The following is a 25,003-nucleotide window of genomic DNA, read 5'->3' as shown; positions in this document are numbered from 1 at the left end:
CTTCTTAGAATCCTCCACTCCATCTTAACCGGAAGGCTTCCTGTATTAACACAGCTCAGAGTTCATTTGTGTGCTTTGAGGAGGTTTAAGAAATTCCTGAGTTTCTTGTTTCAATTTCCTTTATATTTAAAAGTAGAATGCAGTATAGCCTCAACCCAAAATAAGAAGAGGACTATCGTTTGCCCAAGACTGTGTACACTATAGGTCTATTTAGGGAAGGCAGGCATCCTGTCCCCTTGTTGAAGCCACAGCAGACACATCCTGCACACACTTGTTCAGCTGTCACTAGCCAGAGTTAAGGCAGAATTTTGCTTGCTTTCATTTCTATATGAGTTTTCTGGTAATCTTTCTTGTTTCTTTCCTAGCGCTTTTGGTTGCAGCCAGAATGCATGACTTCCGGAGAACAGTCAAGGAAGTCATCAGTGTAGTCAAAGTGTGTGAGTCCACGCTGCGGAAAAGGTGAGCACGCTGGGTCACAGTGTGATGGCCACTGCCAGTCTGTGTGGGAGCTACTTCTGCCCTGGGTTCCTCTACCCTTGGGAAGAACTTGGCTTCTTACCCTAGTGTCTCTTGAGTTTAGTAGATTGTTATGTATAGAGGCTTCCCACCTCACAAACTGGAACCAGGCAGAAAAGCTGCTTTTGAATAGCACGAGAGGCTGCCTCGTCCCATTTGGTGTGGTCAGCCCATTCTGGACTTGAAGGTCCAAGTGACTTCTTGCTAGAGTTGGTTAAACCTCCCTGTGTCTCCCATGGGCCAAGGCTTTGTGCCCAGCGCATCTGGGTAACCTGGGCATGATGGGCATGCTGAAGACGTGCTGGGACCCCACCTGCGGACGTGTGACCCCGGCTTTGATGCTTGAGGACTGTTTCTGCTGAGGGGATCTGCCATAGGGCTTTCTAGAAGCAATCAGAAAATTGTGTTTTGCCTCTAATATCTTTAAAAGTACTTTCAAAAGTTTCTATTCCATTTATTTTTTTTGCATGTATGTATGCACATGTACACACATCCACAGCACACGTATAGAGATCAGAGAACGGTGTGCAGAGGCCAGTTCTTTCCTTCTGCTCTGTGGTCTTCAGGTCCTTCATGTTGCTAAGCCAGTCTCACAAACCCCTCTTTAAGATGTTCTTTTCTGAGATAGACTACTTTATGTAGTCCTGGCCAGCCTAGTGCTTGCTGTGTAGACCAGGCTGCCCTTAACCTCACAGAGATCCTCCTGCCTCTGCCTCCCAAGTGCTGGGATTAAAGGCTTATGCTTCCTCACAGCCTCTTTTTTTTTTTTTTAATTTTACTTGTTTTTATTTTATTTTATTGGTGTTTTGACCGCACGTATGTCTGTGTGAGGGTGTCAGACCCCTTGAACTGTTACAGGCAGTCGTGAGCTGTCATGTGGTGCTGAGCACTGAACCCGGGTCTTCTGGAAGAGCAGCCAGTGTTCTTAACTATTAAGCCATCTTTAGTCCCTCTCTTTTTTTTTTTTTAAATTAATACATTTTAAAACTATAGCGTGTGCAAATATGCATGTGGAGATCAAAGGACAACCTGCTAGAATTGCTTCCCCTTTACTAACTCTGCAGGTGCCAGGTGTCAGCCAACACCCTTACTTACAGATCCATCTTATTAAACTTCAATTTTTATTTTATTATTTTATTAAAAATTGTAGCCAAGCACTTTTGTGCTCCAGCTCTAGGGACCTCAAGGCAGGAGGATCAAGAGTTCAAGTCTTCCTCAGCTACATAGTAACTTCAAAGCCAGCCTGGGCTACATGAGATTCTAAAAGAAGAAAACCCCAAAGCAAACATGTTATCCACTAGTATGTGCTCATGCTCACAGTGATTGTGATGGTGGAGGCCTGCGAACGAAGAGTCCAAGGCTAGGCCATCAAAGCGGCTCAGCAGGTCAAAGCACTTGCCTTTGCTGCCAAGCCTGACGGCCTGAGTCCAATCTGCAGGACCACAGGGTAGAAGGAGAGAGCTGAGCCTACAGTAGTCGTCACTTGTGCTTTGTAGCACCCGTGCACGCTAGGTGCATGAGCACCGCTCCCGTCAGTGCACTACAGTCTTCAAAGAAAACAGAGAGAAGTTGACTTAAATTGTGTTGGCTGTCCAGAAGGGCCTGCTCAAGCTCTTGGTTGGGTAGAGCTGGGCCTTCCCTGTAGGCTCTCCAGAGACTCGGGGGTGTGCAAGCAGTGATGGTGCCGTGGCTCTTCTGCCTTCTTGTCTTAGGCTCACGGAATTTGAAGACACTCCCACCAGCCAGCTGACTATTGATGAGTTTATGAAGATTGACTTGGAGGAGGAGTGTGACCCGCCCTCGTACACAGCTGGACAGAGGAAGCTGCGCATGAAGCAGGTGGCTGCGCGCCTCCCAGTAGCACTCCGGTTCTCTGCGAGCATCTGCTCTCTAACTAGCATCCTCCCATCCGCTGGGCTCTGGGCTGCGCTCTGGGCTGTGCTGCTGATTGGCTCTTCTCTGGGCCTTGAGAATGAGTCTCAGGGATGTGCTGCACGTGGAACCGCCAAGTACTGTCCACACCGAGACTCACGGAGGGCTTTCCTTCCCTGGCCCATTGAGCCATCCTCACAGCCAAGCTCTGCTTCTAGTTTGTTCCTTATCATCGAGGCAGCTGCCACTGCAGCCAGCCTTTTTTTCTTGTCACTGAGCTTGTGACTATGCTCTCATACTGGGACTGCACTCAGCAGGGGAGGGCAGAGGGCCAAAGGTGGGTTGCAGCTGAGTTTTGGGGACTACAGGGGGTACATTCTGCAGATAGGACAAACCTAACTCTGCCCAGGCAAGTTGGCTTGGTTGGGAGGTTTAACTTTTTTTTTTTTCTTTTTTAGTTTTTTTTGAGACAGGATTTCTCTGTGTAGCCCAGGCTGTCCTTGAACTCAGAAATCTGCCTGCCTCTGCCTCCCAAGTGCTGGGATTAAAGGCATGTGCCACCACTGCCTGGCGGAGGTTTAGCTTTTAAGTTTTTGGGCATTTAGAAAGGCTGCTTCTGGGGCTGGAGAGATGGCTCAGTGGTTAAGAGCACTGATTGCTCTTCCAGAGGTCCTGAGTTCAAATCCCAGCAACCACATGGTGGCTCACAACCATCTGTAATGAGATTTGATGCCCTCTTCTGGTGTGTCTGAAGACAGCTACAGTGTATTCATAAATGAAATAAATAAATCTTTAAAAAAAAAAAAAAGGAAGGCTGCTTCTGTCCAGGCCAACATGCATGTTGTTTGGAAAGAGAGAGCCAGGCCTACAACTCCATTCTGATAAGCTCTGGCATATCACAGTCTTGTCACCCATGAGATATTGACCATTTGACTCACTCCTTACCGAAGACCCTTTTGTCTTTCAGCTGGAACAGGTCCTGTCAAAAAAGCTAGAGGAAGTTGAAGGTAACTAACCAGTTCTCACACACATGCTTCCTTTCTGGTAGGAAATGGACATGCTTACTGTTTGCTTTTAACGTATTACTTTAGGTGAAATATCCAGTTACCAGGATGCCATTGAAATTGAGCTAGAAAACAGCCGACCAAAAGCAAAAGGGGCTCTCGCCAACTTGTCAAAGGATGGTGAGTCCTCCCTGCCATCATGGGCCATGCGGGCCCCAGGCCAGCACCCCTGACCTTCCCTACTCGCTGACCCGTAATCCCACCCCAGCCACATGGAAGCACTAACGTGCATAGCAAATCACTGCTGGGACATCCTTCCCCACCTGGCCGGTCACTGGCTGTGGAAGAGCTTCAGCCTGGCATGTGCCGTCCTGGGGAGCCCTGCTGTCCATTCAAGCTGTTCAAGGGATAAGGCCATGACTGTGGGGATGCTCTTACATATGCCCTGTGCTGTTTGCTGGGGGCTTTTCTGAGTTGCTGTAAACTTTGTATTGCTAGAAAGCTCTCCTCTGCTGTGCAGAATGAAAGCATGAGTTCCTGCTCCTTCCGTGACACCTGCTCTGGGGAAGCGACTCTAGGCATCCCTATGATTGCTCTCTTGTGCTCTCTGCCTGTCAGACTGGCAGTGTGCTAACATCCTGAGCCATGCCAGGCAAATGTGAATGTCCTTCTTGAGTCCCCGCAGTGTTTACAGACACTTGCTTATGTTCCATGTCCACGTTAGGATCACCTTGTCTGTGCCACTTCAGCCCACCGTCTGTGTCACTTGTCAGCTTGGGGGAAGCTGTGGAACTCGTCTTTCTGTCCTTCTCTAGTTTCTAGCTTCTGGTCTGTCTAGGTGGCTTTGCGCCTGTGGTCGTACCACACTGCTGCCTTCTGTGCAGCTGTTGTAAGTAGCATCTTTCCTCCTTTGGTTCCCATAGCAACTTGCAGCTTGACAATAGCATTGATCTCTGTGTACTGACTTCTCCTGTGCAGTGTGAACTCTCTTGTTACCTGTACTAGTTTTCAGTCATTTTGCCATTGGGTTTTCTAAGTGTCTGATGCTGTCATCTACACACAGTGATTCTACTGCTCTTCTCTGCCAGTCCTTCCTCCCTCCCTCCCTTCCTCCCTCCCTCCCTCCCTCCCTCCCTTCCTCCCTCCCTTCCTTCCTTCCTTCCTTCCGTCTGTCTGACCCTGCAGCATCTTGCTGATCTTGGGACAGTCGTATAGCCTCACTTGAGCCCCCTTGGACTAGAGTGCATGTGCTGGGCACATTTTCCCCTCATCTGTCATGGTGAATAAATGCCCACACATTGCTGTTAAGAGTTGTTTTTTTTGTTTATTTGTTTTGTTTTTTAATCTCATCTCCTTGGAAACAAGGGTTTCAGAGGACCATGGTATCTCCAGACCACAGGAGATGGTGCAATGGGTGAATATGAGCCAGTGCCCTGACAGTCACACCATTGGGTTCTCCCTCGTTCCTTGAAGGCATCGTTTGGGCCTCAGGAGCTGCCCTGCTCATACCTATCCAGGGCTTTCAGTCTGTCTGTTTGCAGAGTCGTTTGCTACATTTGATTTCTCTGTGTAGTGGTTTTCTTTGTGATCTTTTCTTGACTTGCATAGTCTTCTTTTGTACCTAGATTGTTGATTGTTGAGTAAGCATCTTCTGCATGTCCATACTCTACTGCCTTCTGTTTGCTAGACCACTCACTTCCGCCTGGCTTCATCCTTCCAACCTAACTCCACCTCCAGGTCACCTGCCTGACTTCTCTGTTCTGAGTCTGCTGGCTGCGTGCGTGCATTTGGGGCAGTGCACTTCCTGTGAGAACTGTCCTATTTGCAGTTTCTTAGTCTCAAGATAGTTCCTCTCTTCCACATGTGAGAGAGCTGTGGGAATTCTGGGGGAAGGTGTGTTGTGACATGGTCACTGACTCCTGCTCGTGCTGCACAGTGATCAGAAACTGCTGCTGATTAGTTCCTCCTTGGTGTTTCTCGGGCACACAGTTTCCATGGACACTGTAGAGGGCTACCTTGTGTTATTGGCACAGAGGTAAGGCTGGCCCACGATCACTATTGATAGATATTGAGAGCCTTCCTACAGTGGCTGCTCATACACAGAGATAGCCACTGCCTTGGTAGGATTTCCAAGGCTTATCTTCTACAGGATGCTCTTCGCCACCCCTAAGAGCTTATCCCTTGGGGCACATATAGGCCCAGGTGTCACTAAGTCTCTGCTTGTCCTTTTCTTTCACTTTATGTTCACCTGGGGGACTTCTCTAACACAACAGGGACCATGTTTGGGGTCTTGATCTGAAGCATCCTTTTCCCTTAGTGGTTTGAAGTAAACTTGTCTACTTAATAAGCCTTTAGAGTTCTCTTGGTCTTAGCTGTCTGTTCTAATGTCCCTTGTGTAATTTTTTATTCCTCTTTTTCTTGAACTCTACCTGTGTCTCTCTTCCACACATCATGGCTTTGGAGCAGAGCAGAAAACAACTAGCTGGGTATCCTGGGTCAGTTTGTACAGGCTGGAGGCAGACATGTGCCTTTCAGATGAAACACCAGAAGGCATGATGTACACGCTACAGGTACCTTTGGCTTTTGAGCATTGACTGTGGATAGCCCTGGTGTCAGGTGAGACCAGCACCACAGTCACTGTGTTCTGCCGCTGAGATCTGTCCCTGCCCCTGTCTTTGTGTCCTTTGTAATGGCACCCACCTTTCCTCCCCACTCCAGGCTGCCACTGGCCGCTTTCTGTCACAGAATTAGTGGTCTTTTCCAGACTTTTGTGCAGAAATCTTTTACAGACATAGTGTGTTCCCTTGCCTTTCCTCAGCATGATTTTTTTGCTGCCCATTGGCAGCACGGCCCTCTGTGTTGGGTAGTCGATGTATGTGTGGTGAGGAGCACAGCACGCCTGCTAAGTGCACCTGCATCAGCCCCAGATCATCCTGTATACATCTCATTTGACACTTGCTTCCTTGGTACTGGGCAGATGGAGTTGTTGGGCCTGGTGGAGGTGGTGTTGGCAAATAGTCTGCACAGCACTGTCAGCATGGATGCAGCCAGTCCCCCTGTTTTCTCGCCTTCCTCTCTGATGATGTCACCAGTGTGTGTGGTGTAAGTTCCTAGCAGTCTTTGAAGGTAGAAGCAGCTCTCATGCTCTGACTTGGTTTTACTTGGAGTACCTGTCAGGGCTCCATGGCCTTGCCCTCTCTTCTGCCCTCCAGGTTTTCTCTATGTTGGTCTTTGTTTGGTTCCTTTGATTTGGGTTCTGTTTGCTGAGTGTAGGCACTTTCCCATATCTAAACTGTCCTTACAGATGTTACCTAGAAAGAAGCTATGGCTCACCTTTGTCTTACAGTATCTTTCACAGGGCAGGCATTGTAATTCTTTTTTTAAAAAAATAATGATTCTTTCAAAATCTATCTGTGCTTTATGGGGTCTGTTTTAGTGTTGTTGAGGTGTTCTTGCCTAACTCTAGATCACAGGCATTTTATTTGTCTTTCCTGAGTATTCTTACACTCTGAAATACCACATTTAAGCCAGTTTGCACAGAGCATGAGGAATAAGCCAGGTTATTCTTGCACGTGGGCAGTTAACACCGTTTGCTACCAGGACTGTGCTTTCTCTGCTGCAGAAAAAGTCATGCTTTTTGGTAGTTTTTGTGTTCTTGGTTATTTTGCAGCTTTGCAAAAATGTTTCTGTTACAAAAGTGGGTTCTCTCTGGCTTTCTGCCTGGTTGACAGGTGGTGTGCGAATCGTGTGTCCCTAGGCTCCGGTGAGGACGCCACATCCAGCCCATTCTGTGAGGAAGACACTGAGGATGAAGAGCTGGAGGCTGCTGCCAGCCACATGAACAAGGACTTTTACCGAGAGCTCCTGGGGGATGATGGCGGCCCGGAGGCAGCAGAAGACCCTGACGGGGGCAGCAGACCCCTCGCTCTGGAGTCCCTGCTTGGGCCCCTGCCCACAGCAGCCAGCCTGGGCATCTCCGACTCCATCCGAGAGTGCATCTCTTCCCCAAGTGGGGACCCCAGTGAGTGCCCTGGGACAAGGGAAGTTTACATCTGAATGGCCCCTGCTGTGGATTAGACCCGAAATATGATGGGCTGGGGTGAGGCACTGCTAGGCCCCTGTGCAATAGTCTATGGCCCCCGGAGCCCTAATTTCAGTTGTCATACTGTGATAAATACTGTCAGAGGCGGCTGTGGGGAACAGCTCTGCTCACAGTTCCAGGTTACAGTCCATCATTTCAGGGAAACCAAGGCGGACCTCACACAACTAAAGTTACTCAATCCACAGACAGGAGCAAAAAGAAAAACACGTCACTGCTCGCTTGCTCCTGTGTGGCTTTGTCCTGTTTTACCTAGTTTAGGACTGACTCCCTGCCTCGGGAATGGTGCCACCACAATGGTTTGGGTCTTTCTGTATCAAGTAGTATTCAAGATAGCGCCTCACAGACTTGCCCTCAGACAAACCTGATAAAGATGTTTATTCCATTGAGACTCTTTGCAGATGATTGTAAATTGTGGAAGTTGATATCTGAAAGTTATATCACACAGGGTAAAGTTGGGTGTGCACCAGCATTCTGAGGTGCCAGCTGGCCTGTTACCATTGTAAGCTCTCTAGTACAGCTCAACTTCAGGGGCTACCAAATGACTAAGAGAGGGAGTCTGGCATAGCCTGGAATCATGCAGTTGGAGGGGGAGCAGGCCATTCTTAATCTTTCCCTATTGCTAGGCTGGGAAAGCCTGGGCTAAGGTGCACATCACTGTCGGTGTCAACTGCTGAGCCTGAAGATGGGCAGAACAGAAAGATTAACAATGCCTGCCCCTACCACCCTGCCTGCCCCTGCTAGATCGCTACAGCTTCTTGCCCTTCACCTTTAAAACGTTGGGAGGAGGGCTGGAGTAATGACTCTGAGGTTAAGAAACTGATTGTCCTCTTCAGATGACCAGAATTTGCTTCCCAGCACCCACATGGTGGCTCCAGTTCTGGCTCTGCTGCCCTCTTGTGGCTTCTGGAGGCACTGCACACATGTGTTGTTGCACAGGCATACACGCAGGCAAAACACCCAGACACACAATTTAAATAAACAAACAAATAAGTCATTTTGAAGAAGGGCTGGGACACCAGTGGCTCTGGAAGGGTAATTGGTCCCATCCCTGTAATGTGGCTCTGCCCCTTGACCAGGAGGATTTGGCTTTTTCGAGAGGGTAGATCCTCTCATACAGGTGAAACTGTTGAAAGCTGGCGCCTATGTGAGGCTTAGACCGCTCAGCTGGGAGGCAGAGTGCTTCACCTGTGGGCCAAGTCATAGAGGACAGTTGGGTATCTGCTTTTGAGGGAGCAGCTGACTCAAAGCAATACAAATCTGAGCAATACAATCTGAGCATAGGCAGCCCAGAGCAGAAAGCAAGGAAAGTGGGGCGGACTTCAGAGAGCCTCCAGGAATGGTCTGACCACCCAGGGCCTCAGCCTTAAGAGCTGAAGAAGACACATCAGACATGCTGGCTGTGGGCTGCCCCAGCCCTGACCCCAAGCGTGCCCACAGTGAGCAGTATTGTCAAGGGCAGCCTCAGTGACACTGATTGCAATGTCCGCTGGGGCAGCCTCGGTGGCACTGATTGGGGTTCTTCTCTCTAGAAGATTCTTCAGGGGACGGGGAGCTAGACCTCAGTGGCATCGATGACCTTGAGATTGACAGAGTAAGTAAGCCTGGGCCCCCTTGTCCCCAGTGATGGTTGGGACTTAAGGAGGCTAAAGTGGGGCTGGACTCGTAGCTTCAGGCCTGTCACCTTAGACCTCCTGACAAATGCGTGCTCTCAAGGTGTAGTACCTGTAGTTCAGACATCTGCTGGACTCCCTCCTCCAAACTGCACTCCAAGGCAGCCTTAGTGTCATGTGACCTTCTTCTGAAACCCCAAGCAACCCCATCAGAGCCGTGTTGGAAAGACCCTGAGTGCTGCACCCGGCTTGCGCCTGAGTTCTGGTTCCCATCGTATCACAAGTATGTTGTACATCTCTAATCCCCAGATAGCAGACATACACTACCACCTGCCTGTGTATCTCAGAGATCTGCCTGACAAGGCCTAGGAACCGTCAGTACTGGCTCACAGCTACGAGTGAGGTTGGCAGAGCGGGACAAAGGTGACAGGTTACTGTGCTGAAGGGAGACCTTCCTACTTCCTTTCCTTAGCAGTTTAAGGATAAATAGGAAGCCGGTTGCTGAAAGATCTTAGGATACTTGAGAGGTCAGCCTCAGAGAGCTGACATCACTTCCTGTGCTTCCCACAGTACATCCTGAACGAGTCAGAAGCCCGAGTCAAAGCTGAGCTGTGGATGCGGGAGAATGCTGAGTACCTGCGGGAGCAGAGGGGTACGTACCATCTGTCCACCTGCCCAGGCCCCAGGACATGCCCCTTGCTGAGGCCCGCCATTTTGTTCACCTTACAGAGAAAGAAGCAAGAATAGCGAAGGAGAAGGAGCTTGGCATCTACAAGGAGCACAAGGTGGGTTTGGGCGCCTCTCGACAGCCTGGCTCGGCCTTAGTGTCGGCTGAGAGGAGGAGGAACCTTGGGAACACCTCTCCCCTGTTGTGGTAAATCTCCAACCCAAATAACCCCGTCAAAGAAAGCACAACTCAATAATTGTGAATACAAACTGCATGCCTAGATTGGGCAGATTTACCACTACACTACTCTATTCCCCATCTGTGAGATCCCTTATAACTTGTGGTTTTTCCAGACTATCTGCATCTCCTCCATTGTCCTTCCACTTCTTTCTCCTCTGTCGTCTTCCTCTCTCTCCCTCTCGCCCAAACTTTTTGCTCCACCTCCCCTTCTACTGCCCAATCATTGGCTCTAGCCTTTATTTTACAAATTAAGGTGGGCAGAAGGTTCACAAGAAGTCACCTGTGTACTGATTCACTCCTCATCTGCAGCCCCTCCCAGGAAAGTGGAATTAGCATCAAAATACAAGACCCAGGCTAGCCACAACATCGAGTCCATAGGCGCCCACCTGGGACAGGCAGTGGAAGCCATAGGACCCACATCCCTGACTGCCAGGTTGTTATGTTGGCTGCATGCTCCTTCACAGGTGGTTTGTGCCACCCAGCTTTGGAGTGAGGTATCCAGGTGTTAAGGCAGACAGAATTGAGATACAGGGCTGGACTCAGGTCCTAGTGCTTGAGGTCCTTGTTGAACACACAAAAGCCCCTATCTTCATGCCTGGATTCTTTGGTAAGAGGCAAGTAGTCTTGGCTCAGTTGCTCCGCTCCCTCTGGGGTTTCAGCCTCCGAGTAGTGTTATTTTAGGAAGGGGCTGAACCTTTCAGGAGCCAGTGAGAAGAAGATAGGAGGCTGGCAAAACTTCTTGGGGTCCAGGATGGAGGCCCAGAGAATAAGTGGTACCTACCTCAAAGGAGGACTAGAGACTTGGCCAGGGAAGTGGATCCCAAACTCCAGGCATCATGTTCTATGCTGTGTGAGACACTTTCCTTTTCTCTCCACAAGCAAGGCTTAGCTGGAAAGGTAGATTCACAGAAAGTGAGGGTAGCAGGTGCCATGGCTGGTTGCTGCCAAGATGACCAAACTAGTTTCCTGTCCCCTCAATGGGTCACAGCTGCGGCTCAAGAGTAAATGGCAGTTGTGAAGCTAGCATGTGACAGGAGGAGTTACTTTTGTATTTCATTCAGCCGAAGAAGTCTTGCAAACGCCGGGAGCCAATCCTAGCCAGCACAGCTGGGGAGGCTATTGAGAAGATGCTGGAACAGAAGAAAATCTCCAGCAAGATCAACTACAGTGTGCTACGGGACCTTAACAGCAAGGGTGGTGGCAGTCCACCCAGGGACGACTCACAGCCCCCAGAGCATACCAGCACCAAGAAGCTGTCCCGGAGGAAAAGAGCAGCTCCCAAGAATAGTGCTGATCCTGGGACAAGCATGGGGAAGAGGTACTGTCCTGCCCCTTGGACTAGGTGTCTCCAGATATGGGTGTGTCTTGATTCCCCCAAACCCGCCCTTCTGGGTCCCAGAGTTGCATGGCTTTTGGTTGCTGCAGGAGCTACTCCATCCCCAGAAAGCAGTTGGACACTCAGTGGAAATGGGCTTTTCCAGTCCTGCCACACCTTCACCCTATGTGCTGTACCACTGGCTCTGTTGGGAGAGGGAGCTACCACAGTGACCCCTCTGCTGGGGACAGGAAACCAGTCACGGGCCAGCATAGGCCAGCCTCAGTGTGCTAGGTCACTGTTGCCCTGCAGCTTGACAAGGGGATGTTTGTGGTTGCTTAGCTATGTGTGGTCCTCCTTATGACTTACTCTTAGGTGGTTGCTGCCAACTTTCCTGATGAGGTCTCAAGAGTTCATTTTCTTAGCTCTAGAGATAGGCTGGACACCCAGTGTGGCTAGCATCCACCCGCCCTCAGCCTACTGTAAGGTACTGCCTACTCCATGTCTCCATGTTTGAATTAGCCATAGTTTGTCCATGGAGGAAAGCCTGAAGTGCTTTAATTTATCTTAGTGGAGCAAACGTCCGTATGACTCTGTATTGTTGCTTCCCTTGTGCTGTTGGTGGGGTCTTGTTTTCTTAGTAATATAAAGCCATTGCAGGAGGATAGTGAATTCAAGGCCAGCCATGACTATATAGTGAGACCCAGGCCCCAGATAATCAAAAACTGGCTGGAAAGATGGCTCAGTGTTAAGAGATACCCAAGTTCAGCTCCTACCCACCATGAATTAAGAGATACCCAAGTTCGGTTCCTAGTCCCCATGTCAGTCAGCTTCTGTAACTCTTTTGACCCATACATGCTTGACACCTCCCCCACCACCACCACACAGACACACAAATAAAAGTCAGTCTTAGGGGCAGGGTGAGAGCAAGAGACCACCAGGAGTGGTGGTGCACGCCTTTAATTTTCACACTTAGGAAGCAGAGACAAATGGATCTCTGAGTTCAAGGCCAGCCTTGTCTACATAGTGAATTCTAGGCCAATTAGGCCATGTGGTGAAACCATGTCTTAAGAAAGGAGAAAACAGGACTTTTAAGCCTAAAATCGATAGATGGATGGATGGATGGATGGATGGATGGATGGATGGATGGATGGATAGATGGAGGAGGAGGAAGAAGAGGAGAAGGCTCTACCCGTAAGTGACGTGTGCATGTGTGTTGGTTTGAACTCTGCCTCCACCTCATGAGTGTGCCTCATGACTCCAGCAGTAACGTTTTTACCTTTGCATTTTTATATCATAAGTCTGATCCCACTAGAACTTACTTTGGCAAAGGAGTAAGATGAAAGCCACGTTCAAGTTTCTGGGTGGATACTGTGGACAGGGTCTGTCTCTAAGACCCATCCTGTGGTTGGCTCAGGTGACCTAAGCCATCACTGAGCTGCTGTAGCCCAGTGCTATTTCGTGGGGCAAACTCTTGAGAACATTTTTGTATGTGGCCTGCTTATTTCCATGAACCAAGAATGATATATCTGTCACTCTCACCACTTGATAGGCACAGGCTGTCCTCACAGGTCCCCAGCCTCAGGTGCTGGGATAGTTGACGTAGTATCTTTCTCTGTAGGATCTTTCTAGGATTGCCTCCAGCTGCTTCTGTATATGGGCAGGTCCTGAATTTCCCTCTGTCCATTATGTTTCCAGAACCGGTGAGGTGTCTCGTTTTGTTTACATGGCCTTTCCTTGACCCCTTGCCTACCTAGGTTGGCTGTTCTATTACCCATCAGTGCTGACTATACTAAGTACTGAAAGAGTCAGCGTGAGGCAACTTCCTCAGAAGGGAGTTGATTGTTTCAGCTCCCCTTTCAGTTCCTGTGTGACCATAGAGCCTCTTTCTTTGAGATTACTAAGTAGAGAGATGAGGGAAGAATCCCACTGTAGCACATATGGTAGGTCAGATGGGGCAGAAACCAGGGCTTGGCCTTCTCTAACCTCCTAACCCTGCCTCAGTCATCTAGAAGGCATTCTCAGTTCTGCGTATTATTCTGCTTACTGTATCCCTACCCTTATCTGTCTGACTGCAGCTGGAAACAGACCCCAGAGTCTGATGGCTCTGAGCACTCTCAGGTTCTCCGAGAGTCTGATGGCTCTGAGCACTCTCAGGTTCCCCGAGAGTCTGATGGCTCTGAGCACTCTCAGGTTCCCCGAGAGTCTGATGGCGCTGGGCACTCACAGGTTCCCCGAGAGTCTGATGGCACGGGGCACTCACAGGTTCCCTGAGAGTCTGATGGCTCTGGGCACTCACAGGCTCAAGTTGAAGCTCAACTAGGTCAGTCCTCTCGGTGCCGGAGTGTCATGTTCTAACACAGTGATTCAGGATCCTCAGTAGTCATGTGGCCACCTAGACGGAACCCTGAGAGAGTCAGAGTTTGTTAACGTCTGATGTCCTGAGAGGGTTATAAAGGCCTCAAGGCTAGAGTGCCCCTTCCCCTGCACTCATGTTACGTCCTTACTCAGAATGGCCAGTTCAGGCAGCTCCAGCAGGGACAGCAGAAAGACCACATGGCTCTAGGATCTGAGCTTTTCCGAGCAGATGTTATTCACTGCCTGAGACAGCTCCTCTCCACACACTCTGGCTGTTGAGGGTACTGTAGCCCTCAGCATCTGCCTCTGCAAAGATGTTCCCCTAACAGATCCCGTGTCTCTAGGTCTACTCAAAGGCTCTTGGGTTTCCCAGGTCAGGTTCAGACAGTTCAGCTCAGTCCCCACATAGAGCCCCTACCTACCATGTGGCTGTCTATTAGGAAGTGTCCTGGTTAGAGATCAGCAGCCATGGCACATTTGAGAACATACAGCCTTTATGGTCAAGGCTGGGAGATTGGGAGCAGTGAGGTTCCCTGGGCCTGTGGCTGGTAGGGACGATCCTGTAAGCTGTGATCTGAGTAATACCACACTAAACATATCCCTTAGCATTCACAGACCTTCCGTGAGGCCTGCCAACTGGTCTTGGGTCTACATGGGTCCTAGAAAGGCCCTGAGCATCTGTAAGAAGGCTTCAGCTCCCTAGCTAAGGTGTCATGTGCCATCTGCCTGCTATGAGGTTCCCGTCGTGGTATCATCAGAGGTTACATAGTACGTCATAGCTGAGCAGGACTGAGCCTCAGTGGACCCAGCTGCAGTAGGCCATTACCTCCTTACATAGTTTGTGCCCTAGAAGGAAGGAGTGTTGACCCTCACCATGCCCAGAGCCTACTTAAACTGGCCTGGGTGACATGGTGACTGTCTCCTCTGGCATGGGTGACTTGTCTTCCTTTCTATTTCTTGTGACATAGATGTCAGAGGTGATTTTGTGTTTAGAAGGCCTGGAGGAGGTGGAGGTACTGCTGGTCGGAGGAATAGGGTGGCTGTGTGGAGGGGGGTGGGCAGGGGTGTGTGTATCCACTTCTTTTTTCTTCATGACTGTGTATCCCTTGTCCTCGCTTTCTCGGGGTCTACATGTTGACCAGTGAGAGGTGCTGTGGAATCTCGCTCATGGTCACTGCCCATGGCCTCATGTATCTGTGTAAAGGGGGAGGGAAGACAGTCCAGAGCCTTGGCCTTGGGGTGCCCACCATATGGCCTGGTAGAACTTGCATTTTTATATTGTTTATATATCTCCCACCCGTGACAGAATGACGTCAGGCATTGGTGAATGCAGATACAGAGGTTAGGTCAGGATAGACACAGCAGTGATGGTGTTCCAGGTAGCCAACTGAGGGATAGGTGAGACCCTAAGTCAGCAGGAGGCCTGAGGTAGGAAGAGAAACGGGGGTAAGATGCCATGGTAGATGTGTTGGAGTGGACAAGGACCCAGCCAGGAGAGGTCAGCCATGCTATTAGAGACGTATCACACAAAGCCTCATCTTTAGGTACGTGGATAGTACACTGAGTTCTTCCTTGTGTCCTGAGTTGGATGTCAAGCCCACCATGATGAGAAACTAGCAGAACAGTGAAAGTTCTGTGTCTCTGGGAATCCTATAGAGTGCAGAGTGGTTCCCATCAGGTAGTTGCCTGGTCAGGGCCCTGATCAGCAAGCAAACAGGCGTGAACTGAGGCTAGACTGTGAGCCCACACACACAGAGACACACACACATCTCTCACTTCCACACCAGACTGTACTGAAGCTGCTTCTATGCTTTCTCTCAGGTTGAGGCCGCTGGTGTCTGCCCCGCCGGCTAAGAAGGCAGCTGTGGGAGAGGTACGTTGACCTGCACAGCTAGGGCAGGGCCTCCGGAGCACAAATTGCCCTCAGGCTTGGCAAGGAGCAGCCCAGCTGCTGCTGCTTCAGTGCTGGCTGGGCTCCAGGAGACAATCCTGAAGCTTGGAGGGTGAGGGCTTCTGGGTCACAGAAGTGGAACAGGCAGGTGGTAAAGGCCAGTTATACGCTACTCTTCTGGAGCTGAGGGTGAGCTAATCCCCATTGTAAACTAGAGTGGGCAAAGGCTAGATTCCATACCACAGGATCCTCCCTCAGTTGATAACTTTGGGGAAAGGAGGGCTGGGATTTCATAGCCCAGCTCAGGTATGAGTCAGAAACCCTGAGGAGTGTCCATGCCCAGACTGAGAGAGCCTGAGGGTCCCTTAGAGTCAGGAGGGTGGCACATACTCTACTTTCATCCCTGAGACCTGCCCTCTCTTCCAGGCCTTGCTCTTTAGTTCCCCAGCCTTGGGAGCTGAGCCTGTCAAGCCATCAGCAGTCTTGGTGGAAAGTGGCCCTGTGTCATACCATCCTGAGGAGGATGCAGATGAGGAGGAGGCCGAGGAGGAGGATGGAGAGCCGTGTGTCAGCGCCCTGCAGATGATGGGTGGCGATGGTGGGTAGGCCACGTGGTTGTGGTCCCAGTAGAGGAACTGTGAGGGCATCCAGAGACAAAGAGATATAGCCATTTACCTGAGTAATTTCCAAATACGAGCCTATTGGCTACAAAGTTTCTCTCTGCAAAAGAAGGAATTTGAACTAGGACAGTGAAAATTGACCATATTGATTCCAAGGCCCTTGAATATGCTAGGAGGAACCAGGCAGAGGCTTGCAGCCAGCTCACAGGGAAGTGAGGTATCGGCTGTGAATCAGGCCATGCTTTCTGGCTTTGTTGGGAGTCAGCGGTGGGGGCTGCTTAGCTAGTAGAGAAAGGTAGTAGTGTCATAGGTTAGCCGTACTATTCGTAGTGCCCAGCAAGGAGCTAAGGCTGCCCCACAGGGCACATGCCAGTCCACCATCGCTAAGGGCATCTGGGATAGATTGAAATGGTGCTTTCAGTTGTTGGGCCCGTGACGTGAGCGGTGGGGTTGGTGCTGGGAGCTGGAGTTGGAACCTCCACCGCTGTCCTCTGTTTTGCAGATTACGGCTGTGATGGTGATGAGGATGATGGCTACTGAGTGGAACTCAAGACCAGATGGCATCCTGGTGCTGGACTCCAAGTGTATCTGTTGATGGGTGTCAGACGGGCCCTGGGGCCACGCTCCCAGCATGATGTCTGACACCGACCAGTCAAGCACTGCCCACTTCCTTGCAGCTCTCTCCCTGTGGCCGCGCTGTGGACCACTGTACTTACTGTTGGGAATCATGTTTTGAGCAATGTAAGGGATATTTTTGCCCGGCAAGGGAAACTAGCTGTGTGTTTATGTGTAATGAAACATGGTCAGAGAGTAGTCAGGTCTGATCCCACTTCATAGCCTAGCCTACGAGTCACTGTTTACCAGGAATCCTCAGGCGGGCACTGTGTTCTCCCATCATAAGGAAATTGAAGCACAAGGGCTTCAGTCAAGAAGTAGAGCCCTGCTCTTCGCCTGCTGCCAGTGTACTCTGCCCTGTCCTTCCCATCCAGGAGGGAGGCATTGAGCAGGAGACATGTGGCAGTTATTGCTCTATACTAGGCAACCACAGTCCGGAGTCTCTGCCTTTAACTTCCGCACCAGCTTCCTGCAAACAGGATGCTCCCTACCGTTTCCAGTGTCCAGTCTCCGTCTGGAACTCCCAGGAGCATCACAAGCCGCGGCCTCCTGCTTAGGACGCATAAGCTGTGCCCAGGAAGGTTGTTAGTCAAGTTTATCTGCAGCAACTAGAAAGTGGAGACCAGCAGACCATGTACACCTGTGTGCAGCTGTGTGTTGATGTCTAGCACAACCTATGTGGAGTTCCGGCCCTGCCCCGTCAGTTAGAAGGAACCTTTAGTACTCCTGAACAGAGCCCTCTGCCAAGAAGCCTGCAAGCTCTCTCCTGGGCCTCTTCATGCAAAGGTCCACAGAGTACCCTCAGGGTATTTGACTCTGGCCTCCCTTTCCTGGATGCAGCCTTGGATGCAGACTACTTGACTTTCAGATCAAGAGGTGGGGGCCAGGCCTGAGGTGATGAGTTGGGGCAGCTGCAGATGAGAGTGGATGGGCCGGACAGGTAGGAAGTGATTTTGGTGAAATACTGCAAGATGCTTTGGGATTCTCTGTGGGAATGTGGAACCATACAAGGCCTTTCCCAGGAGTGAGGTCAGAACTGTGGTAGGAGAATAGTTTTAGGATGTTGGTACATTTTTATATAGCAGGACTTGCCTGTGGTGTGGAGGGAGTCCAGGGTGAGGGGTGGGAGGTAGGAACTGGGGAAGTAGAAACAAGCCCCCTGGGAGGAGGCCTGAGGCCTGCCCCCAGCTGTGCCTTGTCTGCCCAGGAGACAGCAGGAGAGGTTGGTGCTGGGAAAGGAGAAGGGCTGGGAAGGCTGGAGTGCCCCTAGGAGGTAACTGAGTTGCTCACTACCACAGATAGAGTTAGAAAGCTGGGGCAAAGAGGGAGGTGACAGTGCTGAGTGAGGACGGTCCCTAGAAGCTAGGTGAGTAGCAAGGTGGGGGATCCTGAAATACGGAATCCTGGGTCACATGGTTGGAGAGACCGGGTGCTGAGGAGGAAGGTCCCAGTAGAGGGCAGCCGTGAAGTGGGCAAGATGCTTCTAAGCTGAGGTCATAGCCTTGTGTCTAAGCTTCCAGCAGCACTAGCATGAGGCTCAAGGAGGCACTGGGACTGTGTGACCCCACTGTGAATGCAGTTAGTCCATTTCTGTGTGCTTTTTTCTGACTGGGATTTCACACCAGAATCTCCCTGCCTGGGGTCTTCTCAGAGTGCAGAGCAGTACCTTAGGTAGCCTCCTGGGCAGAACCAGTCCTCACCACACTGGACCTTAGAAAAGGGAAGGAGGGGACAAGGGCGTCCATTGGATCCTGCATCCTAGACTGAGACCTTGTGTGATGATGTGCACACGTGAGTGCTGAGCAGACTGGAGAGCTTACATCTCTCAGCCTCTTATGCCTTCTGTCTTCCTGCCCGGGGAGAGAGGTGCAAGGGATACTACATGTAGGAGGCACCGTCCAAGTTTCTTGCTAGCCCCCTAAACTGAGGAACCTAGTATTTAGTGGTTGCCACTATCCTCTGCAAACTGGGTGATCACTGGGGCAATACAGTAGCAGTCAGCAAGGTCCTGATAAACCTAGACATTTGAGGCTTGACAGAGTGTGTGCCTGTCTTTAGAGGGAACTGGGGGATACTTTCAGGAGCTGGGCCGCAGAGTGAGAGGTTATAGCCATGCAAGGCAGTGAGGCACTGTTCCCTCCCAGGCTATCGTGCCCATCGAGAAGCTAGTCCAGCCTACTCTGGACCTGGGTTTTCTGATTCAGGTGCTTTGTCCTGGTGTACACTACTGAGCAGAAGTGAAATAAGCCCTGTGTGGGGTGGGGCACTCCTTTTATACCCTGTTAGAAGATGGAGACCGAGGTTTGACCACGTCCTTTGCCCTGTCTAGGACCAGGGGATGGATACACCTCTGTCAGGAGCAGCCTTGCTTATACACTAAAGGCCTAAATCAGCCATGGGCCTGAGTCAGTCAGTGGGAAAGAATAGGTGGAGTGGGCGTGGATCCAGCTGGATAGATATTTGCCTCTGTTTGAAGTACCTCTAGATGACACGTGCCCTACAAGACACTCCAGAGACTGGAGAAGGGCCTCACAGTGTTAGTGAGGGAGTATCGTAGTGGGGTATGTGCATCTTACGATACCTGTTAGACCCAGTTTCTCTCTGGTCTTCTTTCTAAGAGGTGTAGAACAGCAGTTAGGTAAAGAAAGGGGGACTGAGGGAGACTGTGCAGTACCCCTGGAGATTGCTTCCTGCATGATGGATAACCTGGGCTCCAATTGCTGTCTTCCCAGCAGAGAGCAACAGAGCTCTGAATGCTCACGTGTGCACACCAGACAGGATCCAGTGGACTTCCTCTCTCCCTCCTTCCCTTTCCAAGGCCAAGTTAGGGGCTGTGGACAAAGGGGTTTTAGGCAGTAGCTGGAACTATGTCTAGAGTAGTTTCTTGGGAGTCAGTCGTTGAGTCTAGGGACCTAAGCGTGGGCCAGCCCCTGGAAGGCCTTGACTTTAGTGAAGCAATCCATCAGCTCCTAAGCCCCATTGGATTGCTGGAGCTATCATTTGCTGTAGGCTACCGACCCTGCAGACCTACAGCCCCTCTACAACCCCTATAAGCTCTGGGCCTACCCCAATATCCTACCTAAGTCAGTGTAGAGGGGAGTGGCTGACTTCATTTGCCCAAGCCTGGGGGTATAACCCAAATCTTGGGCCTCTCTTGGGCACAGGGGAAGCTTTGTGATCACTGAGACAAAACACCTGCTTGGCTTTCCCCCAGTCTAGCCCGTATCTGTGACTGCTGTGGTGGAAGGCACCAAGGTAGTCCCCGTACACCATGAGTGAGGGGTGGCTATACCCGGGTGTGGTGACATGCACATGCAATACAGGTTAGTGCTGCATATGGCTATGGTGCTGTCTGTTGAGGGTGCCCCCACTGTTACCTATTGGGGCTCCCTTCCTGTCCTACTCTGCACCTTACTCAAGCCTCCTCTGAAGCTTGTTTGGCCCTTTGCACCCATATCCGCATCCTCCAGCAGTGCAGGGGCCCAGCCAAGGGCAACAGGCTTACTCAAAACAGCCCTGGGAGCACCCTTGGAGGAGGTAGCCTGCTCCCTGAGGTCCTAGAAATCTGCTTATCCCTGTCAAGAATGAGGTTGTCATGTGACCTATAAGGTGTGTGCCTTACCCTGGAGACAGGTGAGCATGAGTTTAGTCACTTGTGAGAGTGTACACTTAAGACAGTAGCTGCCTGAGCCTCCCCTGGTGGTCTTGACCTAGATGGAGTTTAATATTCACTACCCTTGCTTTATGAGTCATAGACCAGAGCCCATGGCTAACTGGCCTTGGGCCAGTATACCCCACTGGGGTTGGGGGTGGCAGATGAGCAGAAGTAGGTAGGGCACAGTGAAGTGGAGGAGAAGCCAGACACTGGGACTGAACCTCAGAGGTACAAGACTTACTGATACATCAGTTACATGCAGTGAATTGCTGTAATTGGCCACAAGCCTGAGTGGCTGGCTTGGGTTGCACCCTCTGGTGGCTGTATGCAGCACTACTTTCTGAAGGACCTTACTGGACATACTCTTAGTCAAAGCTGACCATGGGGGCTTTCACTGCTTGGGTGGTACGGTAGACTGGCCCCACCCCTACCCTGCAGTCCCATAAATAGGGATGCCCCTGAAACAGCCAAGCTTAGTGAGAGGACTGGCAGAGGTGTAGGCTGGCACACAGCTCCTGGAGCAACACAGCATCAAGGCTTCTAAGATTCTTACCCTCCAGTCAGCACCCTCTAACCCAGTGGTTCTCAACCTGTGGGTCAGAACTTCAGGGGTGAAACAACCCTTTCACAAGGGTCACCTACGGCCATTGGAAAACACAGATATTTATGATTCAGTTATCAATTTCACATTTACAAAATTATGTAATTACAAAGTTACAGCTATGTGGTATCAGTGAATATAATTTATGTCTGGGGTCACCACAACATGAACTGTGTTAAAGGGTTGTATCATGAGGATGGTTGAGAACCAGTTCCCTAACCCTTATCCACCCTGTTCACAGGACTCAGCCACTCTGCAAAAATGCCCTTGTGTCTTAGGGGACGCCGAGGTATCAAGTCAGCTTTAGTACAGTGGTTGGAGGTCTCGGGTCAGTGCCGAGTAAGCTCTGTGGATCAGGATCTCCTGCCCAGTGTGGGGTTCAGGAAGGATTCTTGGACAGGGGGCTGAGCCCTCAGCAGGTTCCTGAGCTCGACCCAGTGACGTGGGCCATGTTTCCTTGGTGCTCAGAACCTGTGTCTGTGCCCTGAGCTGTATGCCTGAAGGGCTAGCTAACTAGTCCCTAGGGTGCCTGGACTTGGGCAGGGGTGCAGATGGGTGAGGCCAGGCTCCAAGCAGCACTTGGCACCTGAGGCCTCCCCAGGCCTTCAAAGTGGCCGTGGGCAGTGGTAATGGGCTGACTTTATGGTTTTCCTGTTGGGAGAGGAACCTAGCTCAGGGGAGCTATTGTCCCCAAACAATGGGCCTGGCTATGACCCATGAGGGCAGTGGCCCCAAACTGGTGAGACCCAACCCATCTCAAGCATCACCCGCTTTTTAATCCTCAACCTGACCTTGGATCCAGCCCGTCCTGAGCCTCTTTCTGCCATACTCCCCTTCCTGCTCGCCCTGGCTGGGGAGGAACATAGAGGTACTAAGTCCCAAGCATCTTGAAGAGCTTTAGTGCAGAATGTACCCTGTGTCCCTCCCAACTTGAAGGCAGCAGAGTGGAGAAGGTGTTGCTGGCCCCTGGGCAGCAAAGCTGCTCCCAGGCTTGCCCTGCTGCTTAGGTGGAGGCCTGGCAGGCCCAGGAGGCTCTAGCTTAGTCCAAGGTTGAAGTCTGGATAGAAGGCCTAGTTAAACCTGGTGTGCTGAAGGCAGATAGCACTGTCCCCCAATATGTAAGTTGTGGATCATGATCTGCCTAGCAGAGCCTAGGGAAATGATGGCCTAGTCACACAGCTTGTCTTGGGGAATGGCCAGCTTCCCTGACCAGTGGAGCTGAATTGACCCTTGCAGAAACACCCTAGCGTTGGTAGGAGCAGGGTCTTACTTGAGTGGATGGAGGTGCAGGCTGGGAGGTAGAGGCTAAGCAGGATCAGCATGCTCTCCTGAGGCCCTGTGCTGAGAAGTGGGTTAGGCTTGTTGAGACCTCATCACTGGTAAGCAGTCATCTAAGGAGCACTTGCTGGTGTTTCCAGAAACTAGTCTGAGCTACCTCCCAATTCCTGGAGAGCAAGGCACCACTATCCTCTTTACCCACAGAGAAGTGCCCCCCCCCACGAGAGCAGTGTACTCTGGCTGGAGGGAAAAAATGGGTGATGAGCTAGCCCCTGGGAGACAGAGGCAGGTGGATCTCTGTGTTTGAGACCAGCCTTCACTACAGAGTGAAATCCGGGAAGGCTAGGCCTACAAAAAAAATCATCTCAAAAATAAAAATAAATGAATAATAGAAAGCAGGTGCCTCAGAGGGTTTTCTCCAGTTCCCCCTGTCAGCACACACACAGGCTTCAATGACAAGTGTAATGGAAAGCTGAAGTCCATCCCAGTCCCATCATCAGCCAAGAGGCTGGATTGGCTACTCAGGTCACCTGAGGCCCCAATCACCTCCATCTCCCACTAGCTGAGTCCCTTCAACACAAAAAAGACTCAAAAATGTGTATTTCTCATTTTTGAGTTACTCACAGAGCTAACACTGGTGATGCCTCAAGAGTAAAGCCAGTGACACAGCAGAGGATGGTCCGCCTCCTCCAGGCTGCTTGTGGGAGAGATTAGCACATGATGCATCCATTGACAGAATCTAGCAAGCAAACTGGCATGGTGGCACATGTCAGTGGTCCTAGGACAATGCTAGGAGCAGGGGCAGCCTAGGCTGTAGAGTGAGCCTGTTCAAAGCAGAGAGGGGGGAGATCTGCAGAGGCCAGCGGGGGAGAAATGAGGCCATGCTAGACAGCTAGGCAGCACTTGAGCGCCAGCATGCTGGCCTTCCTCTGGGAATAACAGAATGGGCCGGAGAGCTGGGAGGAACCCTGCACAAGCACAGGATGTGGGGTGGAGAAGTCAAGGACTGCTCCCAAGTAAGGATCTGGACAGAGGCTCATGGGGAAGTAGAGAAATGTGTTCTGGTAGGGCTATGTTTAGGGGCTTGCAAAGTGGACAGGGGTCTCTGAACAGAAAAGTCCAGGATGTCTGGGTGATGGAGGCCCATGCCTCTAATTCCAGCACTCAGGAGGCAGAGGCAGAGGCAGATGGATCCCTGAGTTCAAGACCAGCCTGGTCTACACAGCAAGTTCCAGAACAGCCAAGGCTACACAGAAAAACCATCTTGAAATAAATATCTAGAGTTTGAGGCCAGCCTGGTCTATATAGCAAGTTCCAGGACAGCCAGGGCTACACAGAGAAACTCTGTCTCTAAAAAACAGCAACAAAAAAACGAACCAAAAAAAAAAAAATAGCTGGGCAGTGGTGGCCCATGCCTTTGATCCCAGCACTTGGGAGGCAGAGGCAGGCGGATTTCTGAGTTCGAGGACAGCCTGGTCTACAGAGTGAGTTCCAGGATAGCTGGGCTTACACAGAGAAACCCTGTCTCGAAAAACCAAAAAAAAAAAAAAAAAAACCCAAAAACCCCCCCCCCCCCAAAAAAAAAAAAGAAATAGAAATATCTAGGATGATGAGGTGGAATCAGGCTTACCAGCCTGTGGTGGCTTCTGGGGGATGTTCCTGGTAAATGTGCAAGATTTACCAGCCCATTGGCAGTGACTCAGAATGAGAACTTGGAGCATTGTCACAAGCTCAGGCTGTACACAGTCATATTCAGGCCAGGTGGAACAGGGGCGTTCTACCCTCGGTCATAGTTTGCTTTCTCAGACTTTTTTAATTTTTAGAGTTATTAATTTTATGTGAATGTTGTGCCTGCAGAGGCAGAAGAGGGTATCAGATCCCTGGAACAAGAGTTGCAGGTCGCTGTGGACCACCGTGTGGGTTCAGGTCCGTGAACCTGGGTCCTCTGCAAGAGCAATGGGTGCTCTCAACCTTGAGCCATCTCTCCAGCCTGTTGCTGTGATTTTAAAACGCTGAGCAGACCCACCTCGGGAGGAAGAAAAGGTTCTTTGCCTTACACGCCCTGCTCATGCTCCATCATTGAAGGACACGAGGGTAGGAACCATGGAGGACCACTGCTCACCACTCTACTCCAGCCCCGAGGCTTGCTCAGCTTGCTTCTTTAGTTAACTCGGCGCCACTTTCCCAGGGATGACATGGCCTGCAGTGGGCTGAGCCCTCCCACATCAAACAACAATCAAGAAGATGCCCTGTAGACATGCCAACAGGCCAAACCTATGGAGACAATTCCTCAGTTAACATTGCTTCTTCCTAAGTGACTGGTTGTGTCAAGTTAGCGTCACACCTTCTCCACTCTGGCTCAGCAGGCAGAGCCAGGAAGACCTGAGAAAGGGTTTGCAGCTCATACAAATAAGGAACTTCATGGTGAACACAAGGCCTGTGCAAAGGAAATGTTTCTCCCCACCCCCACCCCACCTCCACCGTAGGCAAAAGCCCACTCAAACATCCAGTCTTTCCTCACTTTGCCACCAGCCTTCTGGCTGTAGGGACCAAGGGCCTCGCTCTCCAACCTCAGCTTCCATCTTTACACACAGTCTTTACAATCCTGAGCTGTACTGGCCAAAGAGTACACCCCAGTGAAGGGGGAGGATCAGTTTTC

The 25,003-nt window shown here is 50.8% G+C and overlaps 1 protein-coding gene across 4 annotated transcripts in view; it reads left to right on the top strand.

The window, feature by feature from the left end:
* Nucleotides 1-22,739, top strand: part of Brf1 (BRF1 RNA polymerase III transcription initiation factor subunit) — a 46,243-nt gene extending 23,504 nt beyond the window's left edge. For 3 of the 4 annotated variants that reach the window (XM_028764410.1, XM_028764413.1, XM_028764412.1), the window contains 12 exons: nucleotides 366-459; nucleotides 2,229-2,355; nucleotides 3,356-3,395; nucleotides 3,480-3,572; nucleotides 7,150-7,413; nucleotides 9,024-9,085; nucleotides 9,675-9,756; nucleotides 9,834-9,889; nucleotides 11,073-11,329; nucleotides 15,506-15,557; nucleotides 16,002-16,173; nucleotides 16,698-22,739. In XM_028764410.1, the coding sequence (XP_028620243.1) occupies nucleotides 366-459; nucleotides 2,229-2,355; nucleotides 3,356-3,395; nucleotides 3,480-3,572; nucleotides 7,150-7,413; nucleotides 9,024-9,085; nucleotides 9,675-9,756; nucleotides 9,834-9,889; nucleotides 11,073-11,329; nucleotides 15,506-15,557; nucleotides 16,002-16,173; nucleotides 16,698-16,735 (1,337 nt within the window). In that variant the 3' untranslated portion in view covers nucleotides 16,736-22,739. The remainder of the gene's footprint in view (nucleotides 1-365; nucleotides 460-2,228; nucleotides 2,356-3,355; nucleotides 3,396-3,479; nucleotides 3,573-7,149; nucleotides 7,414-9,023; nucleotides 9,086-9,674; nucleotides 9,757-9,833; nucleotides 9,890-11,072; nucleotides 11,330-15,505; nucleotides 15,558-16,001; nucleotides 16,174-16,697) is intronic. The other variant, XM_028764411.1, reaches the window with a different exon arrangement.
* The last annotated feature ends 2,264 nt before the right edge of the window (nucleotides 22,740-25,003 follow it).

The sequence above is a fragment of the Grammomys surdaster genome, unplaced genomic scaffold, assembly GCF_004785775.1.
Source record: "Grammomys surdaster isolate TR1022 unplaced genomic scaffold, NIH_TR_1.0 144, whole genome shotgun sequence".
NCBI lineage: Eukaryota > Metazoa > Chordata > Mammalia > Rodentia > Muridae > Grammomys > Grammomys surdaster.
The sequence above is the reverse complement of the archived record's forward strand: the minus strand, read 5'-3'. Positions and strand labels throughout refer to the sequence as shown.